The sequence below is a fragment of the Manacus candei genome, unplaced genomic scaffold, assembly GCF_025592945.1.
Source record: "Manacus candei isolate 608988 ecotype Guabito, Panama unplaced genomic scaffold, ASM2559294v1 h1tg000070l, whole genome shotgun sequence".
NCBI classification, from domain to species: Eukaryota; Metazoa; Chordata; class Aves; order Passeriformes; family Pipridae; genus Manacus; species Manacus candei.
In genome coordinates, this window is record NW_026138118.1 from 1,069,091 (window position 1) to 1,095,461 (window position 26,371).

The window sequence follows — 26,371 nt, forward strand, 5'->3', positions numbered from 1 at the left end:
CCCCTACCCCCTGATCCCTGTGTCCCCTACCCCCTGATCCCTGTGTGTCCTACCCCTGATCCCTGTGTGTCCTACCCCTGATCCCTGTGTGTCCTACCCCTGATCCCTGTGTCCCCTACCCCTGATCCCTGTGTGTCCTACCCCTGATCCCTGTGTGTCCTACCCCTGATCCCTGTGTCCCCTACCCCTGATCCCTGTGTCCCCTACCCCCTGATCCCTGTGTCCCCTACCCCCTGATCCCTGTGTCCCCTACCCCCTGATCCCTGTGTCCCCTACCCCCTGATCCCTGTGTCCCCTACCCCCTGATCCCTGTGTCCCCTACCCCCTGATCCCTGTGTGTCCTACCCCCTGATCCCTGCTGTGTCCTACCCCTGATCCAGGTGTGTTCTCCCCCTGACCCATGTGTGTTCTCTCCTGCAGGCTGGCAGTGATGGGGAAAGCATAGGAAACTGCCCTTTTTCCCAGAGGCTGTTCATGATCCTTTGGCTGAAGGGAGTGGTGTTCAGTGTCACAACAGTCGACTTGAAGAGGTAAGAAATACTGGATTTATGGGGCAGTGCAGTGCACTTGGTGTAACAAAGCTTTGAGGGGCTGATTCCCTGCAATTAAAAAGAAAAATCTGTCCTCAAATACTGATTTAAATGGTGCATCCATTGGTGGTTATTGATAAGTGTCTGTAGCCAAAAAGAAGGGGTCTGGTAATTCCTCTTGAATTTGTTCAGTGATGCTCCTGGAAAACTTAACATGAATATTATAACTTATATATAAATTTTATAACTGAATATTGAATCTTACTTTAGTAACTTCACATCAAGTGAAAACTGCTGTTTTGGTCAGATCTCCAGTGCTTATTAGATAACTGTCACAAATAATGTGCACCCTCCTCCTTTTCTTCAAGACTTTAAGATAATTTGGCTTATTTTGCAATAATAATAATAATGAAAACAATGGGAAAATATCTGCCCTGGTGGTAAATATGTGTGAAATGGGTAGGAATAAAATGTGGAACATTCTGCCTCTGTGCAGTGCTGTGTATCACTTAAAAAGCAGCTTCTCCACTTAAAAAACCAATCCTTTAGTGGGTAAGAAAGGTGAGAAGTGAATCCAGGAGTCTTAATTTCCTAAAGTTGGGTGTTCTTTTTTTTTTTTTTTTTTTAAAGTGGCAATGCTAAATTCAGCAGAGGCTTTTGTGTTTGCTTTTGGTGTGAAGTAATGTTTTCCCAGCACTAATGTAATACAATGTTGGTCACTGAGCTACAGACAGAGGGGGGAGGCTGCCAGTGCTTCCAACCCTGATTGTCAGGAATGAAGCCAGTGGAAATAACACCCTGGTCTCCTCTGAACCCAACATATAAGGCAGAAATCACCCTGCTGGACTTAACCTCTTAATTTTTATATTTTTTTTGAAGGAGGTGGTTTGTTTGGATTTAAAAAAAAAAATAAATCACTGGAGTTGCTGCTTCAGGGCTGGCAAGGGGTGTTAAAGACTTCCATGTGTGGTGGGGCTGAGGCAGGAGGAGAAAGCAGCTTTTGTGGGCTGTGTGAGCATCTGTAGCTGCTCAAAGACCTTTTCTGGCCTCTGCAAATCTTGTTGCTGCCAGGACCACAAAGCAACTGGAGCACATCTCCCAGCTGTGGCTGGGGGAACCTCAGGAGCAGAACTTGTGCTCCTGAACTGTCTGTAGCTTTGGGCTTCCTTTACTTTAATGATGGGGTTATTTAACTTACTGCAGTTATTGGGGTGGGGGGGGATGAGAGGAAGGTGGGAAGATATGTTTTAGGCTTGGAAGTGTTTTTACTGCTGAACCAGTCAGAGATATCATTAAAATGCCAAATATGCCTGATAAATTGGCTTTACTTGTGTCCCTTTGGCAACTTGGAGTTAATTGGATGGGGGAATGGGGTGTAAGAGTAACTTGTAGCATAGAAATTGGTTGCAGATGTTTCAAGTTGACCTTCCCTACACAAGGAGAGCTTTCTTTCAGGTTTGGGTTTGGGGGTTTTTAAATACTGGGGAGGAGAAAATGCAAAATAAGTGCAAAATTAAGGAAGTGCAGAGAGGAATAGGTCAAATAAACTACCTCTTTGTTGTGCATTGGGGGCATCTTCTGGTAAAGGAAACAAAGGACCACTGAAGCTAATTCACATTTTTTAATAGATGTTGATACAAACTTAATTCCTTTTAGACTTCAGTAAATACAACTTCAGCACTCTGGAGTGACCAATATCCAGTTGAAGATCAGCAGCATGTCAAATCCAGCTACCTGCTCAATAGGAAATGTTTGGTACCAGATGGGATTGCTTTCCCTTGTCATTACCAGAGTGATAACAGGTGTTAGATGTTGCCTTAATACTTCTAATATTGTCAAAAGAAACAGCTTTTCAAGCACATTATTAATTCAATTATCTTCTCTGCTTTTCGTTCCTGCTAAAAGCTCTTGTTGAAGAGCACAGTAGTAATTGTTTTAAGCATCTGAATTTATTTTCTTAGCAAAAAAAAAAAGGCTCTACTTGCAAACCACGTCTCTGCCTCATGACATCGTTTGTGCACAGCAGCAAGGCCAGCTCTGTCTGTTTGTGAGGCTTAAAAGGTCATGGTTGGGTACAAAAGTTCACCAGTGGGGAACTTGGGACACTGGAAAAACTGAGCCTGGCTTGGCTGACTCTGTGCTGGGTATTTTTCCCCTCCAGTAGCTGCACTGCCCATCACACTGTGCCAACAAAAGAACCTTTTGCAGTTCTTAGTTCTACTCTTGACACACCCCAAAATATGCACATGGGCAAATCAAGTGGCACATCCCACCCTTCCCAAGGAACTGTGCATCTCTTGCTTCTGTTTGGGCAGACAGAGCCTTTATTCTTCCCCTTCTCAGCAGCAGCAGCATGTCAGAGCTCTGACTTGTTCTGGTGGCCAGAGCAGAGCTGCAGCACAGAAACCATTTGTGGGGCCTGGACCAACACCCCAGGCCTTCAGCTGAGATCTGAAATCCCCTTTTAAACATCTCACTGGGGTGGTTTCACAGTTATATTGACAGACAAACTTTAAATAACAACATTAGGAAATATTAAAAGGTGAATCCACCTCAAGCAGTGTGAAAACTGCTGTGGAACTGGGCACAGGGGGATTATTGCTGATTTTTTCCTCCCCACTCCTTGCAGTACATGTGTCATTTATAAATCACTGCAGCACACACTACATTTGGGGGCTGGATTTTGTCTGATCTCCAAGAAATGATCTGCATGCTAACTGCCATTCTGGTTTGTGGCAAAGCCAGGAAATGTTTATACCTGGTGTTAAAGAACCTGCCCACTTAATGAGGCAGTGACAGCCAGATCCTTAATTATGTGGCCCTGCCTCCAAAAACCCTGGTAAAGTTTGGGGCAGGTACAAACCATCATGGAATTGTTTGGAATGGTTATTCAAGGTGGACTTTTTTTTTAATTTTAGTTTGGCTTTTTTCTTTTTAAGCTCTCCAGTTTTATCTCTGAAGTAAAACTTCACTGTAGTATTTTTAATTGCCTTCTTGTTTGGCTGCTAAGGGAATTTGTACTGTCAGCCTTTTAAGGATATTCCTGTGTACTGCTGCTCTAAAGGCTGTGGCTCCTCTGTGGTAAACCAGGGTTTGTTTGTGATCTCCTGGCAAGAGAAGCAAACTGGAAGTTAAACCCTGTGTGATGTTTGGGCCTTGGCTGGGGGATGTTAATCTCTGCTTTCTTTTTCTTCCAAGGTAGAGGTGGTCTGGCTGGATTAATAAATTGCTCTGGGGTCCCTGAGGTGCACTCTGGTTCTTTGGAACACTTTTTTGGTTAGTTCCTCAGACCAGTCTGCTTCTGAACTAAAGCCTTGCCTTTGATAGTATTGTTGCAAATCCGGTGGTCTTGCCTGTGTTTGTTTTTAAAATAACATTCCTTTTGAGGAATTTTATCTCTCTAACATGCAAAATTGGAAGTGAGCCACGAGGACTTCCTGTAATTGTTGGGAGTTACAAAGCTGTATTTAAATGAAGTGTTAAGCTACTTAAAGCATTAACCAATGACAGACTTTAAATCCTAAAAGTGAGAGAGTGATGGCAACTATTAGTGAGAAATAACTTCTCTGAAGGTTAAAAATTGAAAATAGTTGAATTCCTGTATTAATAAGACTTCTGTCACCTGGCTTAATGCAGTGTCTATAATATTCTGAAGTATGAAAATCAGTTTTCTCATTCAGTCCCACATGTAGTGCCAGGTAAGTACACTTTGGCACTGTGAGAGGATCAGCAGTGGGCAGGACATGAAATTCTGGCAGGGGATCTTCCTTTTGTGAGAAATGGAAAACCATGTTTATATACAGGATGGACTTGGAAACTGGGCTTAGTTTACAGAGTGCCCCTGAAAGCCCTGAAAGCTTTCTGGTGCTGCCCCCCATGGCTGTGTGTGGATGTTCCTGATGTGCCAGGAGGATTTCCTGAGCTGCACATCCAGTTCCTGGAAATCCAGTGCCTGGGGCTGGCTCGGAGACGTGGCCACGTCGTGCAGGGCACAGACCCAGTCCAAGGGTCATGGTCCAGTTTGCATTAGTTCAACCAGTAACCAAGGGGCAGCTTTACCTTGGCATCCTCTCTGCTGGGGCACTGGTGGCTGTTGGTGCTGGGGCAGCAGGAGGGGGTGGTCGGGCTGCTCTGCCCAGCCTGGCAAATGTCACTGCAGTGGTGGCTCAGCCTGGGAGTGTCAGGTTGGGTGTCAGCCACAGGGGTGGTGCAGGGACTGGGAACTGCAGCCTGTCCTCTGAAACGTGGACATGGAGAAGTCAGACTGTGTCCTCTGAGCAGTTGTCCTGGGGCTGCAGTCAGTGCCCTCACCAGGGGAGGTTCGAGTGGTGCTGCTGCACAAGTGCCAGGCAGTTCTTAATTCTGTTTCTGCTGCCACTGGTGTGGGACCAACTAATGCCCAGGTGATTTACTGGGGAAATCAGCTGCAGCTCCTTAGATGGTGCTTTGGATTTTATAGCTTGTGATGGATCCACATCTCATTATTGATTTCGGCTTTAAATCTGACTCTGCTGACAGGGCAGAGGGGAGAGCTTGGCATGAAGGGTAAGTTGGGTGTTTTGGGGTGACAGGGAGCTGGGGGTGTGCCCAGCTGGCACACAGGCTTTAAAGGAATGCCCGTGGAGCTGGGCCTTGTCACTGCAGCATCAAGGCACAGCCAGAGGAGAGAGAAGCCAATTGCTTATAAAATAGAGTGGCTTAGCTGGATAGGGATTACTGAGCACGGAGCTGGAGTGAGCAGTGAGATGTGCTGCCAAAACTGACATACAAGTTAGAAATGTGCATTTTATCTTGCTGCTGTTTCTCTTGTGTCTACTCACACTAATGTCCAGGATTCCTCTCCCAGGTGTGCTGCTCTTATTTGTAAACAGTTCTTTTACTGGATGAAACCTTCAGCATAATTTTAAACGTGATGTTTAAGCATCTGTCAGTTTGTCTAAACCAGATTCCCTGGGCACGTGATAAATGGTTTGTACACACTGCTCTGTATCAGAGTTGCTCATTTCCAGAGCAGGTCTGTGTGAAGGGGGGAGGATTATCACTGAGCACAGATTATGCTATATATAAACTGGTCTGCAGAGCTTGGGAAAGAGAGAGTGTGTTTGTGTGTGTGTGTGTATATATATCCCCCTGCTAGTCAACATTGTATTGATTTGAGAATAAACACAGCCAGAGGTAGGAGGAAGCAGTTGGCTTTAAGTGTTTTAAATTGTTATGAAGTATATTCAAAATGCTAATCAGGTTGTAAACTCACTTTTTAAAAAGAGAACTGGTGATATCTCTTTTTAAAGCCGTAAGGATGTGAAAAGCTCTGGCTTTTGTGGTTGTGGCAGTGGAATGGATGCCCCCTGCTCACTCTGGTATTGGTTTGTATTTCACCCTAGAAAACCAGCAGACCTTCAAAATTTGGCTCCAGGCACTCACCCCCCCTTCATCACATACAATGGGGAAGTGAGAACAGATGTGAATAAGATTGAAGAGTTCCTGGAAGATGTTTTGGCTCCACCCAAGTAAGTGTTAAAATGGTGATTTGTCCCCTTAGATAAACACTGTTCTCACAAGGGTTTCCTGCACCAACGAGGATGTTCTTCAGCGTCAATAAACTGAAGAGAAGACATGGAAAATAGTTTGGAGTTCTTGCTTGTCAGACCTTCTCCTCTCCAGCTCCCTCATCTTTATATTAAGAACTGTTTTTCTCTTAAAGATTATTTTTAAATTGTCCTCTGTGGAGTCCTGTCATCCTTCCTGCAGTTCCAAACTCAGTGACTCCCTTTTGGTGCCAGGCACAGGCTGTTCTGGTGGGGTGTCCAAACCATGCAGGTGAAGATGAGTCTGCTCTGCAAAACTTAGTCCTGACTTGTAATAAACTGCAGTGGGGAGCTGCTGTGATGTGTTCAGGCTTTCCCTAAACTGTTGGCTTTCTTCTCCTCAGCTGGCAGGCAAAGGCAAAATCCAGACACTGCCTTTAACAGACTGTTTTGTCTTTTTAGTGTGACTAGACTTCACTTTTTTGTTAAAAGATTTGGAATCCACAATATGCTGGAACAGCTGATATTAATTTAAATGGAAAAAGACTTTTTTTTTTTTTTTGGTGTGTACAGGGAACAATCAAGTGTATTTTATTATTTACCTGCTTGATCCCTGACTATGAACTGTTTGTTATCTGCTTGAAACAAATGCCTGATTCAGAAAGCAGGGATACACTTTGGTGATCTTCTGAAAAGTGATTTAAAAGTGGGTTCTAAAATCTTAACTTAAATGGAAGTGTGTGATATTACATTTCAAAAGCAAAATGGATAAACTGGTAAATCTACATTATGTAGATATTTTTAAAAAGGGCCATTTTGTACTAGTTAATATATATGATGATCATCATTATGCTAAATGTGCTGTAGATCTGCTCCTTTCTGCTTTCCAGATACCTAAAACTTTCACCAAAGCATCCAGAATCCAACACTGCTGGGATGGATATATTTGCCAAATTTTCTGCATTTATCAAAAACTCCAGACCAGAAGCTAATGAAGGTGGGTCACCTGGGGGGCAGTGCCTGGGCACACGTGGGTTCACTGGCTTGTGCTTTTCAGAGCAGCTTGGCTGTGAAGTGTCTCAATGACAAATTCAGCTGCGTGTTGATGGACCCTTGGGAGAGTCTCAGGAATTCAATCTGTGGTTTAATGTCAAAGATTTTAACACTTTGAGAGAGAACTTCAGTTAGTGTTCACTCAGAATATCAGCAGGGTGTGCAGGGTTTGTCAGTACCACTGGTATTGGATATTTACAGCCAGTCCAAATTCTGGAACCAAATTTCATGCAGTGTTTGTGTCATACCCCACTGCTTGAGTTTCTGTGCATCTGTTGCACTTGATTATTTGCCCTCTGTAGGACTGAGGGCTCTCATTCAGAGTTCTGAGCTAAGCTTAGTCCCTGTTGCTTTCTTTAAAGCATTAAGACCTTTGTGTGTGGAGGGAAAACAGTCGATGCAACACAGAGATCAATAAGTGATAAAGAGTTCACAGCTGGACCTTCAAATAGTTTAGTACAAATCTTTCATCCTCAGTGTGCTTTGAGGGAAAACCAAAGGAGGCCTTTGTGCTGCATTTCAAACAGGGAGATGCAAAGTATTTGTAAACAGCTGAGAAACAGTTGGGGATTTTGTGGGGTGTGCTGCCCTCTGCTGATGCATTCCCAAAACCTGCTGTATTCCAGAAACCTCCCGGGTGCTCTGTGTTTGGTCGTGGCTCTTTGCTGAGCACGTGATGTTAAACAGATTATGTTTAAATGTATACAAACCCCAACATAGCTTAATTCCAATTCTAATTCTTAATTCTAAGCCAGTTAGGCACGGTCTTAACAAACTGACATAAGCCACTTTTTAAACCAAAAATAAACCCTTGTGGACAGTCTTAGTGTGTTCTAAATTAGTGTAAACTCGTGTATTAACCAGCTTTTAAATAACCTGAGTGTGTGGGATATTTAAAGGGGTTCTGGTTCCACTCCAGTGTTACTGGTGACCATCAAGCCAGATCCAGCAGTGCTGCTGCCACAAAAACTGCTCAGGGGTTACAAATCCTTCAGAGTAGGGGCTGTTCTGGGGAGCACAGTGGTGAGGGGTTTATCAGATCTGTGGCTGGTATCAATATTGTAAATAAGGATTTGCTTTGTTCTTAAAAAAAAAACAACCTTAAAACTCCCTCTGCAGCCTTAGAACGTGGCCTCTTGAAAACCCTCCAGAAACTGGACGAGTACCTGAACTCGCCCCTGCCCGACGAGATCGACGAGAACAGCATGGAGGACGTGCCCGTGTCCACGCGCAAGTTCCTGGACGGCAACGAGATGACCCTGGCAGACTGCAACCTGCTGCCCAAACTGCACATCGTCAAGGTAGGGCCCTGGGGGGCTGGGAGGATGAAGGACAAAAGGCTGAGGGCCTGGGACATTGCAGAGCCCAGCTAATCCCAATTGTGGGACATTCTAGAGCCCAGCTAATCCCAATTGTGGGACATTCTAGAGCCCAGCTAATCCCAATTGTGGGACATTCTAGAGCCCAGCTAATCCTGACTGTGTGGGACATTCTAGAGCCCAGCTAATTCTGACTGTGTAGGACATTCCAGACCCCAACTAATTCCAGCTGTATGACATTCTAAAGACCAGCTAATTCCAACAGGGTGTGACATTCTAGAGCCCAGCTAATTCCAGTTGTGGGACATTCTAGAGCCCAGCTAATTCCAGTTGTGGGACATTCCAGAGCCCAGCTAATCCCAATTGTGGGACATTCTAGAGCTCAGCTAATTCCAGCTGGGTGTGACATTCCAGAGCCCAGCTAATCCCAATTGTGGGACATTCTAGAGCCCAGCTAATTCTGACTGTGTGGGACATTCCAGAGCCCAGCTAATTCTAATTCTGGGACCTTCTAGAGCCCAGCCAATTCCAATTGTGGGACCTTCTAGAGCCCAACCAATTCTAATTGTGGGACATTCTAGAGCCCAGCTAATTCCAGTTGTGGGACCTTCTAGAGCTGAGCCAATTCTGACTCTGTGTGACATTCTAGAGCCCAGCTAATCCCAATTCTGTGACATTCTAGAGCCCAGCTAATTCCAACTGTTTGTAGACTCCCATGTAAGTTTAACTACAGCATTAACAGTACCTGAAGCAGGATTTGGGTCTTGCACAAGGGCTTTGGGGCTGGAGCACTGGGTTCAGTGGGGGTGTGAACCTGTAGGCAGAGGATGAACTGGCAGAACCCAAACCCCTCTGACTGCCCTGACCCCCGTGGGCACAGTCAGTTGTAGTGCTCAGATCAGTGAGGTGGAAGAGGGAAGGTGGAGATCAGGTGAGCAGCTGATGGCTGAGGTGGATGTCTGCTCACTCCTGTAGGGAAAACTGCCCTGTGTGCAACCAAGGAAATGACCCAATGTGAAATAAAAGGATTGTATTAAAAAAAAAAAAGTTGGAAGTCCGGGAAGAGGTGGCCTGGGATAACCAGAGGAGTGCAGGTGTGTCTGTAGGACCGTGGTTTGGTTTCTCTCCCTGTCTCCAGGGATCTGTGTCAGTTCTGTACTGCAGATGGAGCCACAGATCCAGCTTCTGCCTGGGTGCAGGAGTGTTTCCTTGGCTGAGGACAAACCCAAAGGGAGCTGCCAGGGCCGGGTGTATCCCTGAGGAACAGCTTCTGCTGCCTTTAGGAATGACTCTGAGTGTCCTGCTTGGAAGGACAACCTCACAAGAGAGTGACCAGCAGTGGAAAAGTGCTTTAAAGTGGAAGGATGCAAATTCATAACCCGATTCTTTCGCTTTAGGTGGTGGCCAAAAAGTACCGCAACTTTGAGATTCCCAAGGAAATGACAGGGATCTGGAGATACCTGACGAATGCTTACAGCAGGGATGAGTTCACCAACACCTGTCCTGGAGACAAAGAAATCGAAATAGCTTACAGTGATGTAGCCAAGAGACTCACCAAGTAATCAGCACTTGCTGAAGGATGACTTCCTGCATATTCCATAACAATGCTTCTAACAGACTGCTCCTTCCACATAAGATATAGCAATTTTTTTTTGCATGAACTCGCAGTTATTCAAAGTTACGGTGGATAGACCAGGTACAGTAATTACCTAAAGTTTGCAGGGTTAATTATAGGCTTGTTTTTCCTTACCTCCTTTGAATATCATTAGTGCAGTCGTGTTGCACTGGGGGAACTCTGGATTCTTCAGTGTGAAGGATTGCCTTGCCCCTGTTGCTTTCCTCTGTAAACATTTGGTCCCTGTCCATGAATTGGTTTAGGACACTGTCTCGCTGTATGGTACAAGGAATATTTATGTATTTTGGAATTTATTGCTTTTCCAGAAGATCTGTACACAGTTGTCATACCTGTGACACGTTGAACTGTACCTGCTTGTCTATCCTATTTACATAGAGAAGGGAACTTATTATCCAAAAGAGCCATTTGCAAAATATTTGGAATTTATTTTTTTTTTTAATTAGAAAAAAAGAAATCTCTTGGATTTGAAGTCACAGTAGTGGTTGAGAATGGACTCGATGTGGAACTTGGATTTGAAGGACCTCAGCATCAGGGAAGTTTGAATTTAGGCTTGAGTGCTGTAGCAGGAAGTTCAAAGCTCAGAGGTGGTTTTTAGTTGTGTCTTCAGGAGCTTGATGAGATCCAAACACCTACTTCTGTCCCGAATTCTGAGTTGCAGCAGACAAATACTTGTCAGGATGCCCTTGGCCATCAGGAAACAGCAGAATTGGAAGCTGCCACCTGTTCACCTGAAAAATTGCAAGTGGTTTCTTTTTGGTAGTTAAGAGCCTTTGTTTTGTATAGGTCTTTTTGGTGATATTTACTTAAAAAAAAACAAACCCTGTTCTGTCATAAACCAAGTCCATGTAACCTGTAGTGTCCTAGTTGGTAACGTGTGAATAGCAGTGCAATGATTAGTGATGCAAAATGACCTGAGAGCCATGAAATGGGAACCTCTGGGGAACTTTTATATGCTCTTTCTTTCCTGAAGAAAGCTAAAGTGACCTTGAAAGAGAACATTTGCCTTAAATTTTAGTATGCAGGTTGGTTTGTTCTTTTTTTTTTTCCTGAAAGGAAATCTGTTGATGACTTTAGTGAAGAAGGGGGTGTGTGGAATCCAGTCCTTTCCATTGAATTTATCCCAATTTGCTTGTGTGTGCACCCAGACTGCAGTTTTGCATGATCATAATCATTGCACTACTATACATAACCTTTTTACAGCAACGCTGAGGAATAGCACTACAATTTTTTTAAAAGCAATTTTCAAATATTTCTAAACCAGGGAATAGTTTTCTTGTTTAAAATTAATGAGTTTGACGCATGAAGTGAACTGTTAGGTTATTTTTAAAAGACCATCATAAACAACTCCAAAGAATGCTAGACTTATATGCCTATTTTTTTGTAAAGATACTTTTATATTTAACTGATTTTAGAAGCTGGAAAGTGCTATTCCTGCTAGGTTGTTCTTGGAATATTTAACATTCTGCAATAACGTGGAAAATGCTCACATAAACACTTTTATACACTAATTTTTTTTGGTAAGCACTGGCTTTCTGAAAACCAGCCTGACTTTTACAGGCGTCCTGCTTTTGCTACTTTATATACCCATGGAGTTAGTTTGACATAGAAGAGGTAGAGAACCAGATCCATATTTGTATACATGGCTTGTGGTGCCTTGTCTTGCCTTCCTAGAGCTAGAATTCCAATATAAAGGCAGTTAGTAAATCCTGTTACTTGTCTTTCAAAGGCAACTGTGTTAGATACACTTAGTCCCTGTTCTGATTTATTGCAGAGGTGTTTAGGCACAGAAAGGAAATGCTGCAGAGTGACCTGGTTAGGAAAACCTAAACTGTAGCCTTTTAATAATCACTGTATTCTAATGTCACGTTCTCCTCCTGAATAAAGTTTCTCAGCCATAATAATCCTCTGTAGGGGCTCAGTCTTTGCTACAACGTGACATCTAGAAAAAAATCTTTTTTATTTAGATAACAACATTTTTAGTGACTATAGAGGGTAAAAAAAAAACTCCCCAGCCCTCACTGGTTTGGTGCTCTTTGCTCTCATAGCTCACCTTTAAAAACAAAACTGTAGGAAGCAACGTGACTGTGGGCATGTCCTTTAAAGTTCTGAACTCCCCTTTAAAAAAAGCAGATGAGGTGGCCCTTGGCAGCTGTAGGGATGGAGGTTTAGGAGCCCTTTTCCAAGCAGGTCAGCCCTGCTGTGGTGCACAGGCCCCGGGGGTGTGAGCACCAAACTCTGGGATGCAGTTTCTGGGGTGCAGCTGCTGCAAACAAATCCCCAGCTCCTTAAACACCACTTGATAATAAATCCTCTCTGCTTTTTAGGCAATCTCCAAACCATAGTAGCTCGTTCTCCTCAGTGTTTTAACGATTGTTGTCTGAGAGCTTGTAAACAAAGGCAGAGCTCTGGCTGTAACTAATGCATTTCTTATCTCCCAGCGAGGCCCGGGTTGTGATGGCTGGTAACTGTCCTGGGTGAGAGCACTCGCTGTCCCTCGGGCTTCCTGCTGCACACTTTTGTTGTGGCAGGAGCTGCCCAGCCCCTCCTGGCTTCGGGAGAGCCCAGGAATGTCCTGGAGAGGAGCTGCTCTCACCTCCGGAGGTGATCCCTGCAGAGCACTGGGGGAAGGCTCAGCGTCTGGTGTGGGCAGAGCACTTTCATCTGGCCCCAATCACCAGCTCCACATTAATTAAAAAAGCCCTTTCATAACTATGTAAATTCTTGACTTCTGTCAACTTGTTTACAATCTGATCTTTAAATGCATTTTTAATTTCATCAAACAGCAATTAATCTGCCCCCTGTTTAAATTTAAAATGCTGCTTCAAGCCCCTTCTACAATTTAAAAACAGCAGTTACCCTTTCAAGTTGGCATTCCAGTTTGCAAGTTGGTTGCATGTATTAGCATGCTGAATAACTTACTTTATTCTCAAGCTGAAATATGCTTAAATTCGCATTAAAACAGGTGACTTGTGTATTTCCTGAACACAAAGGGAAAATCCATCTTCTGCACCCTGTTTTTGTGTGGGAGAACAGATTATCCTATATATGCATGAGTAGGGTGTTGGTTTTTTTTCCCCTTAACAAAACTTTCCTTCTCCAAGAGATCCCTTCTGTGGAAGAGCTGCCTGTTGAACAAGAGGCATGTGAACTTCTGGAGCAATTCCATGCTCTCCAAAGCTTCCCTGTCCAGCTCTTCCCTGCTGCTCCCCGTGGATGTCCCACACACACAGTCCCTCCCTCGTAGCATTTCCCCCCCCCAATTTGCATTTTCCCATAAAATTGCTGTTTTTTTCCACAGTGGGCATGTCTGGACCAGATTGAGAGCTGCGTGCAGCTCCATGATAAGAAGAGAGATGTAATCAAATTTTTATGCTAAAGCAGCAAATTAGCATTTGGTATCAAAGGAGCACAGACATGAATAAGTGGAAGGTGCCGGAGCCAAACCCGCCGATGCCTATCTGGGCGCAGAACAAAACGTGGCGAAGCACAGTCAGCTTTGTTGTGCTCTTTGCCACTCAGAACTATCTGAGCACGTCCAATTAATATTTTCCAGGAGGAGGCTTTATCCCAAGTGGTAAAAAAAAACAAAAAAAAATATTTCATCTGCCTCAGAACCTGTGCCACCAACTCCTGACACTTCGCTTCTGGAGGAGGTGGGAGCAGAACTGGGATCCCGTCAAGGATTGGAACGTTGTTTGCAGAAATACTTGAAGAGTTGATACAATTTATTGTAGTTTGCTTGTGTCTTTCACTCTCTGGAACATCTTTTACAGATATACCAGTATACTGCTGGCAGCTATTGTTAAATAAAATTATATTTTCACTACCAAGCAGATCTTTCTCTCATTTCTGAAGACTCAGGTGTGTCATCTACGTCTGCAGTGTGGTACTGAACTGTACAACACAGCCTTGTGGTAATTATAATCTCCATTTTTGGCCTTCAGGGTTGTTGTTTTTTGGTGGTGGTGTGATTTCAGGCAGAATACATGTTATTTCTAACATAACTTGTTGTTGTGCCCCTTAAAGTCAGAACTTTCTTAAAACTAAGAATGAGTTGAGAAATAATGACTCCTAAGGAAATTATGAAAAGTGTGATTTTGTTCAGATTTTGAGTGGTAGCTCTTCAGAACAAATTCTGGTAGCCTGCTTACCTACAGAGTACAGGTTTTCAGAGTTAACCTGTGAAACTTGATTAAAAAACCACCAAAACTCTCATGTTTGGTTCAACTTGTTTCCACCCAGGTAACCCATTAAATGGCCATTCCATGAGTTGAGACTGGATTGATCCCACCTACAGAATCTGTGGATTTATTCTGAGGTTCAGACGTGTTTCTTTACTGTCTTTTCCTTTCAAATATCTCTCAACCAGCCCTGGAAAACCCCGGGGGTTTTTAAGCCTTGGTTTAATTGGGGGTGTCAATCAGGCCCTGGGTCTGCAGAGCAGAGACCACCAGCCACTAGTGGAAGTTTTCTCCCAAACTTCCCAAGCATTATCACATCAATCTCTTGTCTGATGAGTGTTTGAGGCATAGCTGGGCTCTGATTCTTGTTTTTGAAAGGAAATTTGTGGAATCCAGGAGACATTCCCAGGGCCTGTGATCTGGGATGCCATCACCTGACTTTGAGCTGGCACAGGAAGGTGTTGGTGGGAGCTGCAAATCCAGCAATCAAACCCTGAGTAGGATTATGTTCTTGGATCCCTGTGTGTGTCCCTGGGACTGGGTGATCCTGAAGGTCCATTCCAGGCTTTTACTGACTCAGGGTTGAGGTCAGAGGTGGTTTGCAGTGAGGTTTGCAGTCACCTGCTCTGAGTTTGGTCACACACATCCCTGAGAGGTGGACAGGGAATAGTGTTGAGCTGGGAAGAGGATGCTTGTCAGCAGTCTTGGGATATCTGATATGTGTTGTGTATAATCGTGATTTGCTGCAAGAGCTGCTTGTGACTCGTTAGTAACCTTTGCATTTTTTTCTAGATTTTGTTTTTATGACCCCCCCCAGGTGATTAAGGTTCCTCCTGGACATCCCAGCAAGAGACCAGCTGGATTTTGGCTCTGGAGAAAGCTGTGGAGCCCAGTGGCAGACAGTTGTGTGTAGCTGCTGATGTGAGCAATGGAAAGACTTTCAGAGGTCGAGAGGAGCTGCTGAGCCTGAACATTTCTGACCTGTGCCCAGGGACAGCTCTGATCCAAATAATCCTCAGCTTGGCTTGAATCCAGGTTTCAGAGCTCTGGCTTACCTCTCCCAAACATGTTGCCACATTCCCAGGGAAAACTAGTCTGGAGATTTGCCATGGACTCCAGTGGTTCAGGCTCTGGACCACCTGAGCCGGGATTAGTGGTAGTTGTTGGTTCACCTTGGTGTGAGACCTGCAGTGACTGAAATGTTGGGCCACCTCCCTCCTCCCAAAGGAGGAGGCTTCAGTTAGACCACAGGTGTATTTGTGATCCATTTGCCTCCTGTCTGTCCTGTCTCTGAGTCTAAGCCAGTCTGGAAGGTGCTGTCAGTCCCTGGTGCTAAACCAGGGCAGACCTGGTGGGGTTGAGCAGCTGGTTCACCTCGAGATCTTTCCTATGGCACCGTGTTTGGAGCTGTTATTTCAGATACTTCATCAACTTAATTTCGTGATGTTTCACTGAGAAGTTCCTAGAAATAAACCAGGACTTTGTACATAATTCCATGTTTTACAGGGATCATTCCAAGATGTGGGCAATGCCCTGATTTACCTTCACTCCTTCAGCAGTTAGCACACTTTATGGAGCTCCAGTTTTCTTATTGCAGAGGCACAGTGTTTGCTGAAAGCTTCAGTTGTGTTAACTGTGCTGTGAAAATTCCAGAAACAATTTTCTAATTGTTTTCCCAACTTTTTTTTTTTCTTTTTTTCTTATAAACAGCAGCAAAATGCAGCAGCTGAAAGGCTGAGGAGACCCTGGAAGTGACTCCGAGGGTGGCACTTCCTGGCATAGGAAGGAACCAATTTGTCAGAGGGTAGTGGAGATTTTTATGAAAGGAAGAAGAAACCTGGACAAACCTTTGTTTTCAGTGGGATGGAAAGGGAACTCATTCAAGGTGGTTGCCTGAGGGCTCTTGGACACTGGTTCCAATGAAAGCTGAGGATGGGCTGAGTGTCTGAAGGGTTTTCCTGCCTCTGAAAGTCTCCAGGAGAAAAGGTGGATGCAGTGACTCATTGATCAAGAACGTGTTTAACTGCAGTGGTTCCCAAACTCTTCTCAGTGGATCACAGGAGGCCAAGGAGAGCCTTTGCTGGACTTCCAGATCAGGGGATGGTGTTAACAGGGTCAGTGGTCCATGAGGAGCAACTGAGGTTTTAATCACAAACATTTAGGAGCTGCTGCTCGAGGCCTTTGCTTCACTGAATTCACTGCAAAGCAAGATTCCCTGCATCTGGTGACTGGTTCCCTCCCGAGTGCTTGGGTTTGGGGGGGGTCTCCTGAAGTCTGTAGGCAGAGTGGTGGGACTGAAAACAGTTTAATCTCCAGTGAAACAAAACACAGCAGCTCAGGCAGTAACAAAGTGTTTCAGTCCAGGTTTTTTTCCAAGACTCCCAAAGGTTGTGGTGGCTGAGCAACTCGGGGCTGTGATGGCTGTGTTCAAAATGAGGGGAATTAGTCAAGTGTTGTGAGGTAACTCCTGGGAAGTCTTAGTTCAAGGTGACAGCCAGAGCCTGGCTGGTACCTGTGAGAGATGAGCAGTGTGGAGCTGAGCAGCCCTGCAGAGCCTCCTGCACTTGGCCTGGCTAAATTTGGGATGAGCTCTCAAAGCTGATGCTGGATGGTTTCCAGAGCTGGGAGAAGAGAACTCATGATTCTTTGACTCAAGAGAAGAACTGCTGTGTTCTTACCACCGGCCAGAGAGATGAAAACAGTTGCTAAACGAAGATCAAACATGTGAACTTTATAAATAAACAAACAGAGTTGATGCTAAGGGACGTCTCAACTGCTTTGCCTACGGCAAAGGGCTTGGCAGGACCCAGGAGAATGACTTTGTCAGTTTGCACACGGAATTCTTATTTCAAGGAGCCTGATTGAAGTGATACTGCTGCTCTTAATGAGTCTCTGGTTAAAACACCCTCCCCTGTCCACGCGGTGGCCGGGGAGAGATCACTGACGGTGCTGAGCTCTGGGGGCAGAACGTGGCAACGTTTTAAACGATGTGTGATCAGAAAAGCTGATTGTGAGAAGCTTCTGTGAGCAGTCAAACACTCAAAGGCAGCAGGTTTGGGAGCGTGCCAAGCAGGGAGCTTAGTCAAGGGCGAGCGGCGCCTGCCCGGCCGAGCGCGGCAGCGCAGGGGTTCCTTTGATCTGGTGTGCCTCTCAAGCCTCCTGTTCCAGGCCTTCCCACTGGGAAGAAGGGACTGTGGGTCACGGGAGTGGGATTGCTTGGAGGGGGAGCAGAACCCAGAAAACAGCTAAAAATACTAGCTATCAGGTCTGCAGGGGGACGTGAGCTGGGAACAGGAAGCTTGTTGGTCAGACTGCCCAGGGCAGTGGTCGCAGCACCAAACCTGCCAGGGCTCAGCAAGAGTTTGGCCAACACTCTCAGGCACAGGGTGTGACCCTCGGGGATGTCCTGGGCAGAGTTAAGAGTTGGACTGGATGACTCCTGTGGGTCCCTTCTGTGACTCCTGCCCAGCTCTCAGGCTGGTCAGTCTTGACTCTGCATTCCCAGCTGGATCCCCCATCCTTGACAGCTTCTCCTGCTGTTTCTCCCTCGGTTCCACACCCCCCTGCTGCAGCCTTTGCTGTGTGATGCCTTTATCCAGCTGCGGAGCACAGCTGCAGCTGGTCCTGTTTTCCTGCAGAGCAGCTCCAGCCTCCTGCAGTCAGTGCCCGGTAGCGCCGAGCTGCCTTTTCCCAGCTGCTCTGGGAGGTCCTGCTGTGTGCACACAGCTCTCCTGGGAGAACCATGCTCCTGGATGCTCCTGCAGTTGTTGTGGGATGGTGGGAAAAAGACAGAGACCCTGGTTGTCTTCCTGAACAATTTACTGCCTGAGGCTCAAGCCTCATTAGAGACTTTGCTGCTTTTAGACACAAAGCTGGGCCCTGTGAACAGCCACGTTGTGCTACTGCTCTGGAGCTGCACAGTTGTTGGAGGTTGTTTTTTGGGGATGCAATTCTTGTTGGGAAGAGTCTAATGAGGAAGAAAGATGATCTGGGCAACAGTTCCCTGGAGTTGACTCTGGAGGCCTCCAATTCATTTCTTGTCTGTGTCAGGCAGTTTCCATTTGTAGCGAAAACGTAGAGTAAATTAAAATGTAGGGTATAAGATTCCCCCCCCCTTTTTTTCCATGTAAATAATTTCAAAAATTCAAAGGAATGATTTCCTTTGGAAGATTTTTGGTAGTACTTTCCATCCATAGATACCAACAAGGAGACGTAGAAGTATCAGGGGCGATCCTCTGAGATCTAAGCGAAGACCCTTTTTGGGGGCAGAGCTTGGCCAATGAACCTGCTGTGGCAGCAGAACTGGGGCCTAAACACACCCGTGTAGCTCCAGACAAGCCCCAGCACTGCTGCACCTCGGGAGCTCCTGGGGTGAAGGGGGGAGCTGAGGCTGCTGCCCTGGAGGGGGTTTGCTTGAGGACAAGGGCAGGTGCCCTGAGGAAATCGGCTTTTATTGGCCCTGCTGGTCCCGGGGACTCCAGTTTATCAGCTTTGTTGGCAACTGGGAGTGACGTTCCACGAGCGTCACAAGGCCCTGCGAGGGCTCAGCCCCGTCCTGTGGCTTCATAGCCGAGTTTTTTCGTTTGCCCTGGGTGGGTTGATCCATCCCTGGCTGGGTTGATCCATCCCTGGGTGGGTTGATCGTCCCCGTGGGCTCCTGCTCGTGGCTGGGTTTGAAACACAACTGAACGATGGAGCTTGTGCTGTTCTTTCTGTCCTTTGGGGCACTTGGACAACTCAAACTGCTCTTTGCCCTCCAGGTGCCATCCCCTGTGACACCAGGCAAGGACAGAGGGGAGGGAAATGCTGGCAGTTTTTGCAGCTCCTGCTCCTGTGTGTGGGCAAGGCATGTGCTGCTTCAGCTACTTCTGAGTTTTAATTTCCCCAGGCAGTGTTTCTTATAGGGACTGGGAGTTCCTGCAAGTCTGTGTTTTGCTGGGTTTTAAGGCAGTGGCTGGCTCTTCATCTCGCTGCACCCACTTGCCCAGCACTCAGGTCCACAACAGCACAGGAGCATTTACTGCAGGCCAGGGGGGTTTGAAGGTTCAGTGTGGGATTTCTTCAAGGGGCTTTAATTTCTGAGCTTTTTGTGGGCTTGGAGCCAGAATGAGCACACAAGGAGCGTGAAATAATGCTGCTCTGACCTTTGGGTGGATTGTTCTCTGTTAGATTCCTTGAGGAAGGAAATTTTGCACACCAGCAGGCAGCTCACAGGGTGGGGATTGTCTCTGGGTCCCTCCAGGCACCGGAGTGTGACAGACCAGCTCAGTTGGTCTGAGATCCTTTTGTCCCAGTGGGCAGTGAAAGATGCTCATGAGCAAACTTTCTCACAGTGTGACTTTGCCCACAGGGCAACGTGACACAAAGATCCGTGTCCAAATCCCTTCTCAGGCTCCCTCTGGCCTTTCCCTCCAGCCCAGACTTCCCTTATGGCCAGTTACTCCTTACAGCAGAGCTTGCTCAGCTTTCCCATGAAACTTCCTGCTCCAGACTGGATTTGTGGTGGCCACTGTGCTGGTCTGAGCCAGCTGGCACTTCCATTTTCTTTGGGAGTGAAGTATTTGGAGAGGGCTGGGGGCAGGAGGAAGGTGCTGCTGTGCAACGTGCTGTGGGTGAGGAGGAACTTGCTGGGGGCTCCTGAGGGCAGATCCTGCCCCTGGAGAGCTGAGCTGCAGGTGCTTCACTCCGGGTCCAAATGGTTAAGCCTGTGCTTAAGGAGGGAGAGGCTCCTGGAAGTGCTGGATGGCTGCAAGAGAAGGATCCCGGGTATCCTAACGCGACCAGAGCACCGGGAGCCTTTGAAGTGCTCTCCTGACATCCCTCCCCAGCAGCAGCTTTCATCCTCCGCCAGCGCTTCCCCAGCTGGGCCGATGAAAGGGAAACTACAGAAGCCATAAATCCTGGCTGGTAACGTCTCCAGTGGGGAGATTGCACAATGAGCCCGAGCTGCTGCACAAGATAAGAGAAGGCCTTGAAACCCAGGCAAGCCGTGACTGGTTCCCAGGAATAGCTGAGCTCCACAGCTTCGTTGGGGGTCCCTCCGGGTTACCCAGAGCAGGAGCTGCCTCTGGGTGCCCTCCTGTGAGTCACCCAGTGCGTGTCTGGGGCACAGATCCCCGGCCCTGACCCGGCCCAAGGGGTGAAGCTGTATTTTGGGTGCCCTGTGTGGGTGACACCGCCCTGCTCAGCCGTGCTGCTCCCAAGGGCTGATCTTATCACCCGAGCTGAGCTCACAAAGGCACCCACCCCAGTGCAGAGGGGACACATGTCAGGGCCCCCCTGGGCAGAAGGGCCAGGAAGGAATCCGGGAGTCCTGATTCTCCAGGGCTGGCCACGCTGTGTGGTTGGAACAGGCGATGAAAGGTGAGGGCTCTTTGTATCCTGACGCTGAGGGAGCAGCCGGAAGGCTCCCGCCTTTATCAGGAGTGTTGGTTCAACAGAGGGGAAAAACACAGCCTGGATTGCCAGACAGCAAATAGGAGCAATTCCTGGGAATGTTTCCTTGAGTGAATGGGAACGCTGTTAGTGGGCAAACTGGAATCAATGTTGGACTCCTAATTTTATTTACACCCTTGCTGTGGTGCTGATCCCTGCCCAGCCCGGGAGTGATTCTGTGCAGAGTTCACTTGGGAATAAACACTTGGCTCTGCAGACAGTGCATCAAATTGGCTGCCAGGCTTTTCATGGGACACTTTTCCTCGTGTCTCCACAGCACTAGTCCAGCAAGTCTCCCCTTGTAGCAGCAGAGCAGGAAGGAGTGCAGGGCGAGAAGTCCAGTGACCCAGGTGAGAGGGCTGGTGGCATCGTGGCACAGCACCCAGAGAAGGTCTTGAGGCTCCATGTCAGAGGCTCTGTTTTCCCACTGCTTGTTCCCGCACTTCCCACCTGCAGTGGCACTGGGAGAGAGAAAACCTGCCCCTTGGAGCACTGGATGTTGTGCCGTGGATGCAGCTGCTCCGAAGCCCTTCGAAGGGGGTTGTTACATCTTGGTGGAACAACCTTGGCTGGGCAGCTGTGGGGGAACCTGCCAGTGCTGGCACACAGGCTGGGCCCGAGGGAGAGCAGTGGGGTGGGTTCAGGACATGGAGCAGCTCCTGTCACATCTGGCCAGAGGCCTCAGACCTGCAAACCACTCGCTCAGCCCTGCCCGTGTCACTGACTTCACTCTCTCTCCCCCAGGCTCTGACCAACCCTCCTTTTGATTTCCTTGCTCTGGAGTCCCGCTGGCACCACCAGCTCCAACTGCCCTTCTGGGGGGGCCTTGCCCCTTCCCGTCACATGCTGGGCCGGCTCTGGGGAGGGCAAAGCGGATCCGCCGGGACGCCGGGGAGCTCTGGAATTTGGCACTGACACCCAGACAAACCCGAGGCTTTGAGGAGGCAGATGCTGTGTCTAGGAATTCAGATCAGCAGCTGTTAGTGGAAACCTCAGTCAGGCAGGAGGCTCCGGAGCTGCTGTTGCCCTCCAGGGATGACTTGGCTCCGGTGGGGCGTTCGCTCAGAATGCCTTGGAAAAGGAGCCTCAGTATCAGCTACACCCATGAGATGTTTTCCTCACTTTGAGCTGAAAACCAAATCCTCAGTGTTAACTGAGTGTTAACTGCCCTACTGTTAACGGGGTAGGGGATAAGCCTTTCCAGGCTCTGTGTCAGTGGAAAGGTGTGAACAGTCCTGTCTGAGCAGATGACATCAGGACTCCTGTGTCTGCTCCTGGCCATGAAGTTCTATCTTCTGTGCCCAAAGGGCTCCTCAGGGCATGGAAAGCCCTGTTAGACCAACAGCTTCATGCACTGTGAATCTTCCCCTCCTGTAGCATCCACGTCTCTTGCAACCTCCTAATTTCTGGAACAAGGGAAGGCAGCAGCAGGGAAGAAGCCCTGGATGTATCAGGAGAGGAGAAACAAGCCCAGGAGCTCCTGTGCCCCGAGCCGGTTGCTGGGACACGAGGGAGGCAGTCCCAGATCCCGCAGCTCCGGTGGCACCGGGGCAGTTTGGAGGGGAAAGGGCGCTATTCCTGCTTGCACTCTTTGGGAATATTTTCCAGGTGCTGCTGGTCCCGAGGAGCAGCGAGGGGCTGTCATGATCCAGGCGGCCTGTGGAGGTCAGGCTCGGCCCAGGGAATCTCCCGGCAGCTCCGGGGAGCAGCCGTGGGCTCCGGCTCCATCCCCGGCCGGGGCCACCCCGGGGGCTGCACCTTCCCCACGCCGGGGTTTGGTGGCTCCCGCGACATCCCACGGCTTCTTCTCGGTGGAGAAGGGAGAAAACAGACACCGGGGAACGCTTGAGAGCGAAGGGAGCCGAAATACTCTGTTCTGGCCCTATTTTAACAGTGTGAGTGTGTTTGGGCTTGGCTTAGAGAAACGTTTGTCCCCCTGTTCCAGGCTCTGCAGCACACCTCTGATGTGCTGGCCCGTGTCACACTCCGGGGGTGCAGGTCAGAGATGGCCATAGATGGACAGCAGGACATCTTTGGGTGCTTTTCTCTTCTTTTGTGTTGTTTTTTTTCCAGATCCCTCCTCATCCCACAAGAGCAGAATGCTGGGAATGGATGAGTGTTTGCTGCTGGAGGAGCCTCCATTCTCAAAATGCCCCAAAGCACTGAGGCAGCTCTGCAGCCTGCACAAAGCCTTCAATATAAGGTAGTTTTTAAGGACCCTGTGGAGCTGAAGGCTGGGTGATGCCTCTCTCCAAACCCTGCCAAGCAGTCAGTGGCACAAGCATGTCCTATGATGCCATTTAAGACCATCTCTGTCCCACAGATGGTCCCATCTCTGGCCCATCCTTAATGGATCCCCACGAGGATCCCAAGCATGGCTGGATCCCTGGGAGGTTCCTCCTGCTCTGTGCTGCCTGTGCAGTGCCCAGTGCTAATTAGAGCCGAGTTCAGGCTCCTGAAATGACCTTTGCTGCTGGATTCCCGTGTCCTGCCCATGGGATGTGGCTTTGGTGCCACCTCAGTTACCAGTGGCCATTGTGGGAAGCTGGGTCGCTGCAGCTCTGACACAAAGGTCCCCACTGCAGGTGGGGTTTGGGCTGAGCTGAGAAGAAAAGCCCCTCTCACTCCTTCATCTCTCCCACAAGACTTGTCAGCCCCTTCCAGGAACACTGTGACAGTGAGAGCTGAAGGCTTCATGTCCCTGTTTTCCTGTAGTAGGTGGGACACAGGCATCAAACCCAGCTTTCCCGAGTTCCTGGTGCTGCACCACAAGCCCTTCCTGCCTCCTTCCCCTTTCCAAGGGCCATGTGGGAGCCTCTTCCATGCTGAATTATGTATTTTTTTCCTAATACTGAATTAGCCCTGCCTAAGGCCATACAGGATTATCTGACAGAAGGAGTTTGGAAAAGCCAGGGACAAGGAGCCTGTTGGGCCTTCCTTGGAATGTGCCCAGCACTGGACACGGATGGTGCCCTCCAGGGCCATTTTGTGGGGGACACAAGCTCTGTTTAGGACAGTGGGAAGGTCCTTGCCTTGCTGTCCCCTCTGGCAGAGGTTGCTGCTGATCCCTTTGCTCTGGCCCCAGCAATGATTTGGGATACCAGGTTTTCCTCTCGGGCACGTAGGAAATTCCCGTGGTGAAGTTCAGGAGTTTCCCTGGAGCTGAGCACTTCAGGTGTTATCAAAGCAATAACCCTTCCCATTTCCCAGGGAGTCAAGCAGGGAGTGTGGATGCTGCTGGTGACACAGCAGATGCTCCTGGGCCCTGCTGCTCCCTGCCTGGGTAACTGTCCTCCCTGGTGCTCCCCACGCTCCATCCCAGCCGGGAGCACACGGGGAAGGTGGATTCCTGTTTTAGACGAGCTCATATTCTTTGCTATTAGCAGGTTTCTGTAGATGCCACAGAAAGCATGTTATTAAGCAGATGAAAGGCCAGGGAACGAGTTTGCTGTGCTTGTGCATGCCCACGGGCTGAGCTTTCTGCCCCTCCCCAGTTTTTTTGCTGTATCCATCCTGCATCAAAGTCCCTCCGAGGAGCCAGGGAGCTCCCCAGCAGGGCCTGTGATGGTGGGGATGGAGTGAAACCACAGAGTGTTTTGCTGCCTGGCAAGTGCCCAGCTGATGCCAGGCTGAGCCGAGTGACAGGTTCATGTTTTCCTTCCCTCAGCCTCTTGTTGTACCAAAAAAAAAGGGGCAGCTCCCTCCTTCTGGAGACCCCTCCACCTGCCCCGCTCCTTTGCTGACTTGTGCACTCTCCCTTCCATGTTTTATAAAGACTGATGGCCCCAGTTGGAGCTTGGTGGGACTGGGCAAGGAGTGACATTCCTGTGTTGATGTGGCTGCTTTGGGCTAAGGAATGAGGGGGTTTTGGGCTCACCCCCCCCCCCCCAGTCCATGTGAGGGCAAACTTCTGGAGCTCAGCTGCTCCTTGTCCTGGCACAAAGGGAAATGACCCCCTGGCAGGAGGGAGGGATTGCTCTTTGCAGGATCCACAGCTGCCTGCTGCTGCTGCAGATTCCCAAGGTTTTGCTCTGGGGAACAGAAGGGCAGCCTGAGCTGGGGAACAGGGGTTGGAGCAGGTTTGGAGATGAAGGTGACTCTGCTCCCTGCCTCGGGAATGGGGAGGTGTTGCTGTGCCGTGGGGCAGCACTGGCTGATTTTGGGTGGCAGATAAAGCAGCATCTCTGTAGGACAGTGGGGGGCCATGGTGGGACCACGCTCAAGGGTCTTGGGTCTCTGCTGTGCTGGGGGCTGGTTCTCTCTGCTGGTTTCCAGGGGCTCTGGAGGAGGCTCTGCCTCTGTGCTCACTCAGCATCACTCCTGGAGCTCTTGGGCACCTCAGATCCTGCAGAGCTTTTGGCTCCATGCCCTCTCTCCAGACCCAAACCAACCTTAGGATCACACTGGATCTTCCTCCAGCTCCATCCATTAGGATCTCCAGCCCCAAAGAGAGGAATGTGGCTCCTGCCTTGTCCAGCTCATGGGTAAGGGAGTCTCTTCCCGTGCCTTTCCCCAGTACAGGAAGAGGCTGGAGAGGCTTTGCCAGAGCTGCAGGAGGGCAGAGGTTTCCCCCAGGGTTTTCCTGTGTGTCTGCCCTGAGAGGGGCAGTCAGGGCTGGAGGCCACAAGGTCAAACCTCAGAGGTGAGTGACTACTGCTGGAATTTCCTAGGAGAGAGGAGAGACTGGGAGCCCGGAGCAGGACAAAGGAAAGGAGAGGGAGCATCATCTGGAGAAACAAGGCAAGGATCTCTGTGAGGGGAACTGCTGTCCAGGGAGAGGAAAACCAGAGGTGCAGATCCAGGCTGGATGTCAGGAAAAATCTCCAGCTGCCGGGGAACTGCCCCCAGGGGGGTGAGGGACGTGTCAGAGCTCTCAGACACCTCTGTCCTGTAAACACCAGCCTGCCTGGGGCGAGGGAACAGGTTTGGTGACTCCCTGGGCTCCAGCCCCAGCTCTCTGGGATCTGGGTGCTCATCCTGGCTGGTGAGAGCCCTGTCCCCCCATAAACACCCTCCTGGGACCTGGAACAGAGGGATTATACAAATGAAGCTGTTGTAGGACTGTAATTTCAGAGGGTTTGTTTTGTTTGGGTTTTTTTTCCCCTTACCATTGGATATTTTTTTTTCCTTTTCTTTCCCCTTTACTAAAAAAAATCCCCAAAACCCTTCTTTTGTGCACTTTGGACCGAGCTTGTCATATTTCTTAGAGTCTCCAGTGACTCCTTCATGCTACAGACTTTCTGGAGTCCTCCTTGTTAGACCCAGGACTACATGATTCATTGTGTGCTGGAGATTTAATACTGCACGTAAAACAGCCCCGGTTCAAATTTGTTTTCTTTCTTTCCCCCCCCCCTCCTTTTTTTTTAATTTTTTTTTTTTTTTTTTTTTTATTTCTTGGCTTCTCGCTTACATCCTGGAATTTCTTTTTTTTTTTTTTTTTTTTTTCACGAGATATAAAATAAATACATTCCCAAATATGTCCAGGAGGAAATGATCCGGTTAGATTTTTCAGCTGCTGGTTTTTAAGGCCTTTTAAAACAATTTGGTGCCGTTGAGCTTTCTCAAGGGATGGGTTTGTGTGTTGGGAAGACCCTCTCCCACCTCTCCTGGGCCTCTGAAGATCCACGTGGCTCCATGAACAGCTGCATTTGGAGATGTGTCTTCCTGACTGGAGACTTTTGGGATTGCT

General features: G+C 48.3%; 1 protein-coding gene across 1 annotated transcript in view; it reads left to right on the forward strand.

Moving 5' to 3' along the window:
• CLIC4 (chloride intracellular channel 4) overlaps positions 1-13,897 on the forward strand; it is a 29,520-nt gene extending 15,623 nt beyond the window's left edge. Inside the window, exons 2-6 of the mRNA XM_051807318.1 lie at positions 421-530; positions 5,915-6,040; positions 6,949-7,055; positions 8,231-8,412; positions 9,828-13,897. Of these exons, the coding sequence (XP_051663278.1) occupies positions 421-530; positions 5,915-6,040; positions 6,949-7,055; positions 8,231-8,412; positions 9,828-9,992 (690 nt within the window). The 3' untranslated portion in view covers positions 9,993-13,897. The remainder of the gene's footprint in view (positions 1-420; positions 531-5,914; positions 6,041-6,948; positions 7,056-8,230; positions 8,413-9,827) is intronic.
• The last annotated feature ends 12,474 nt before the right edge of the window (positions 13,898-26,371 follow it).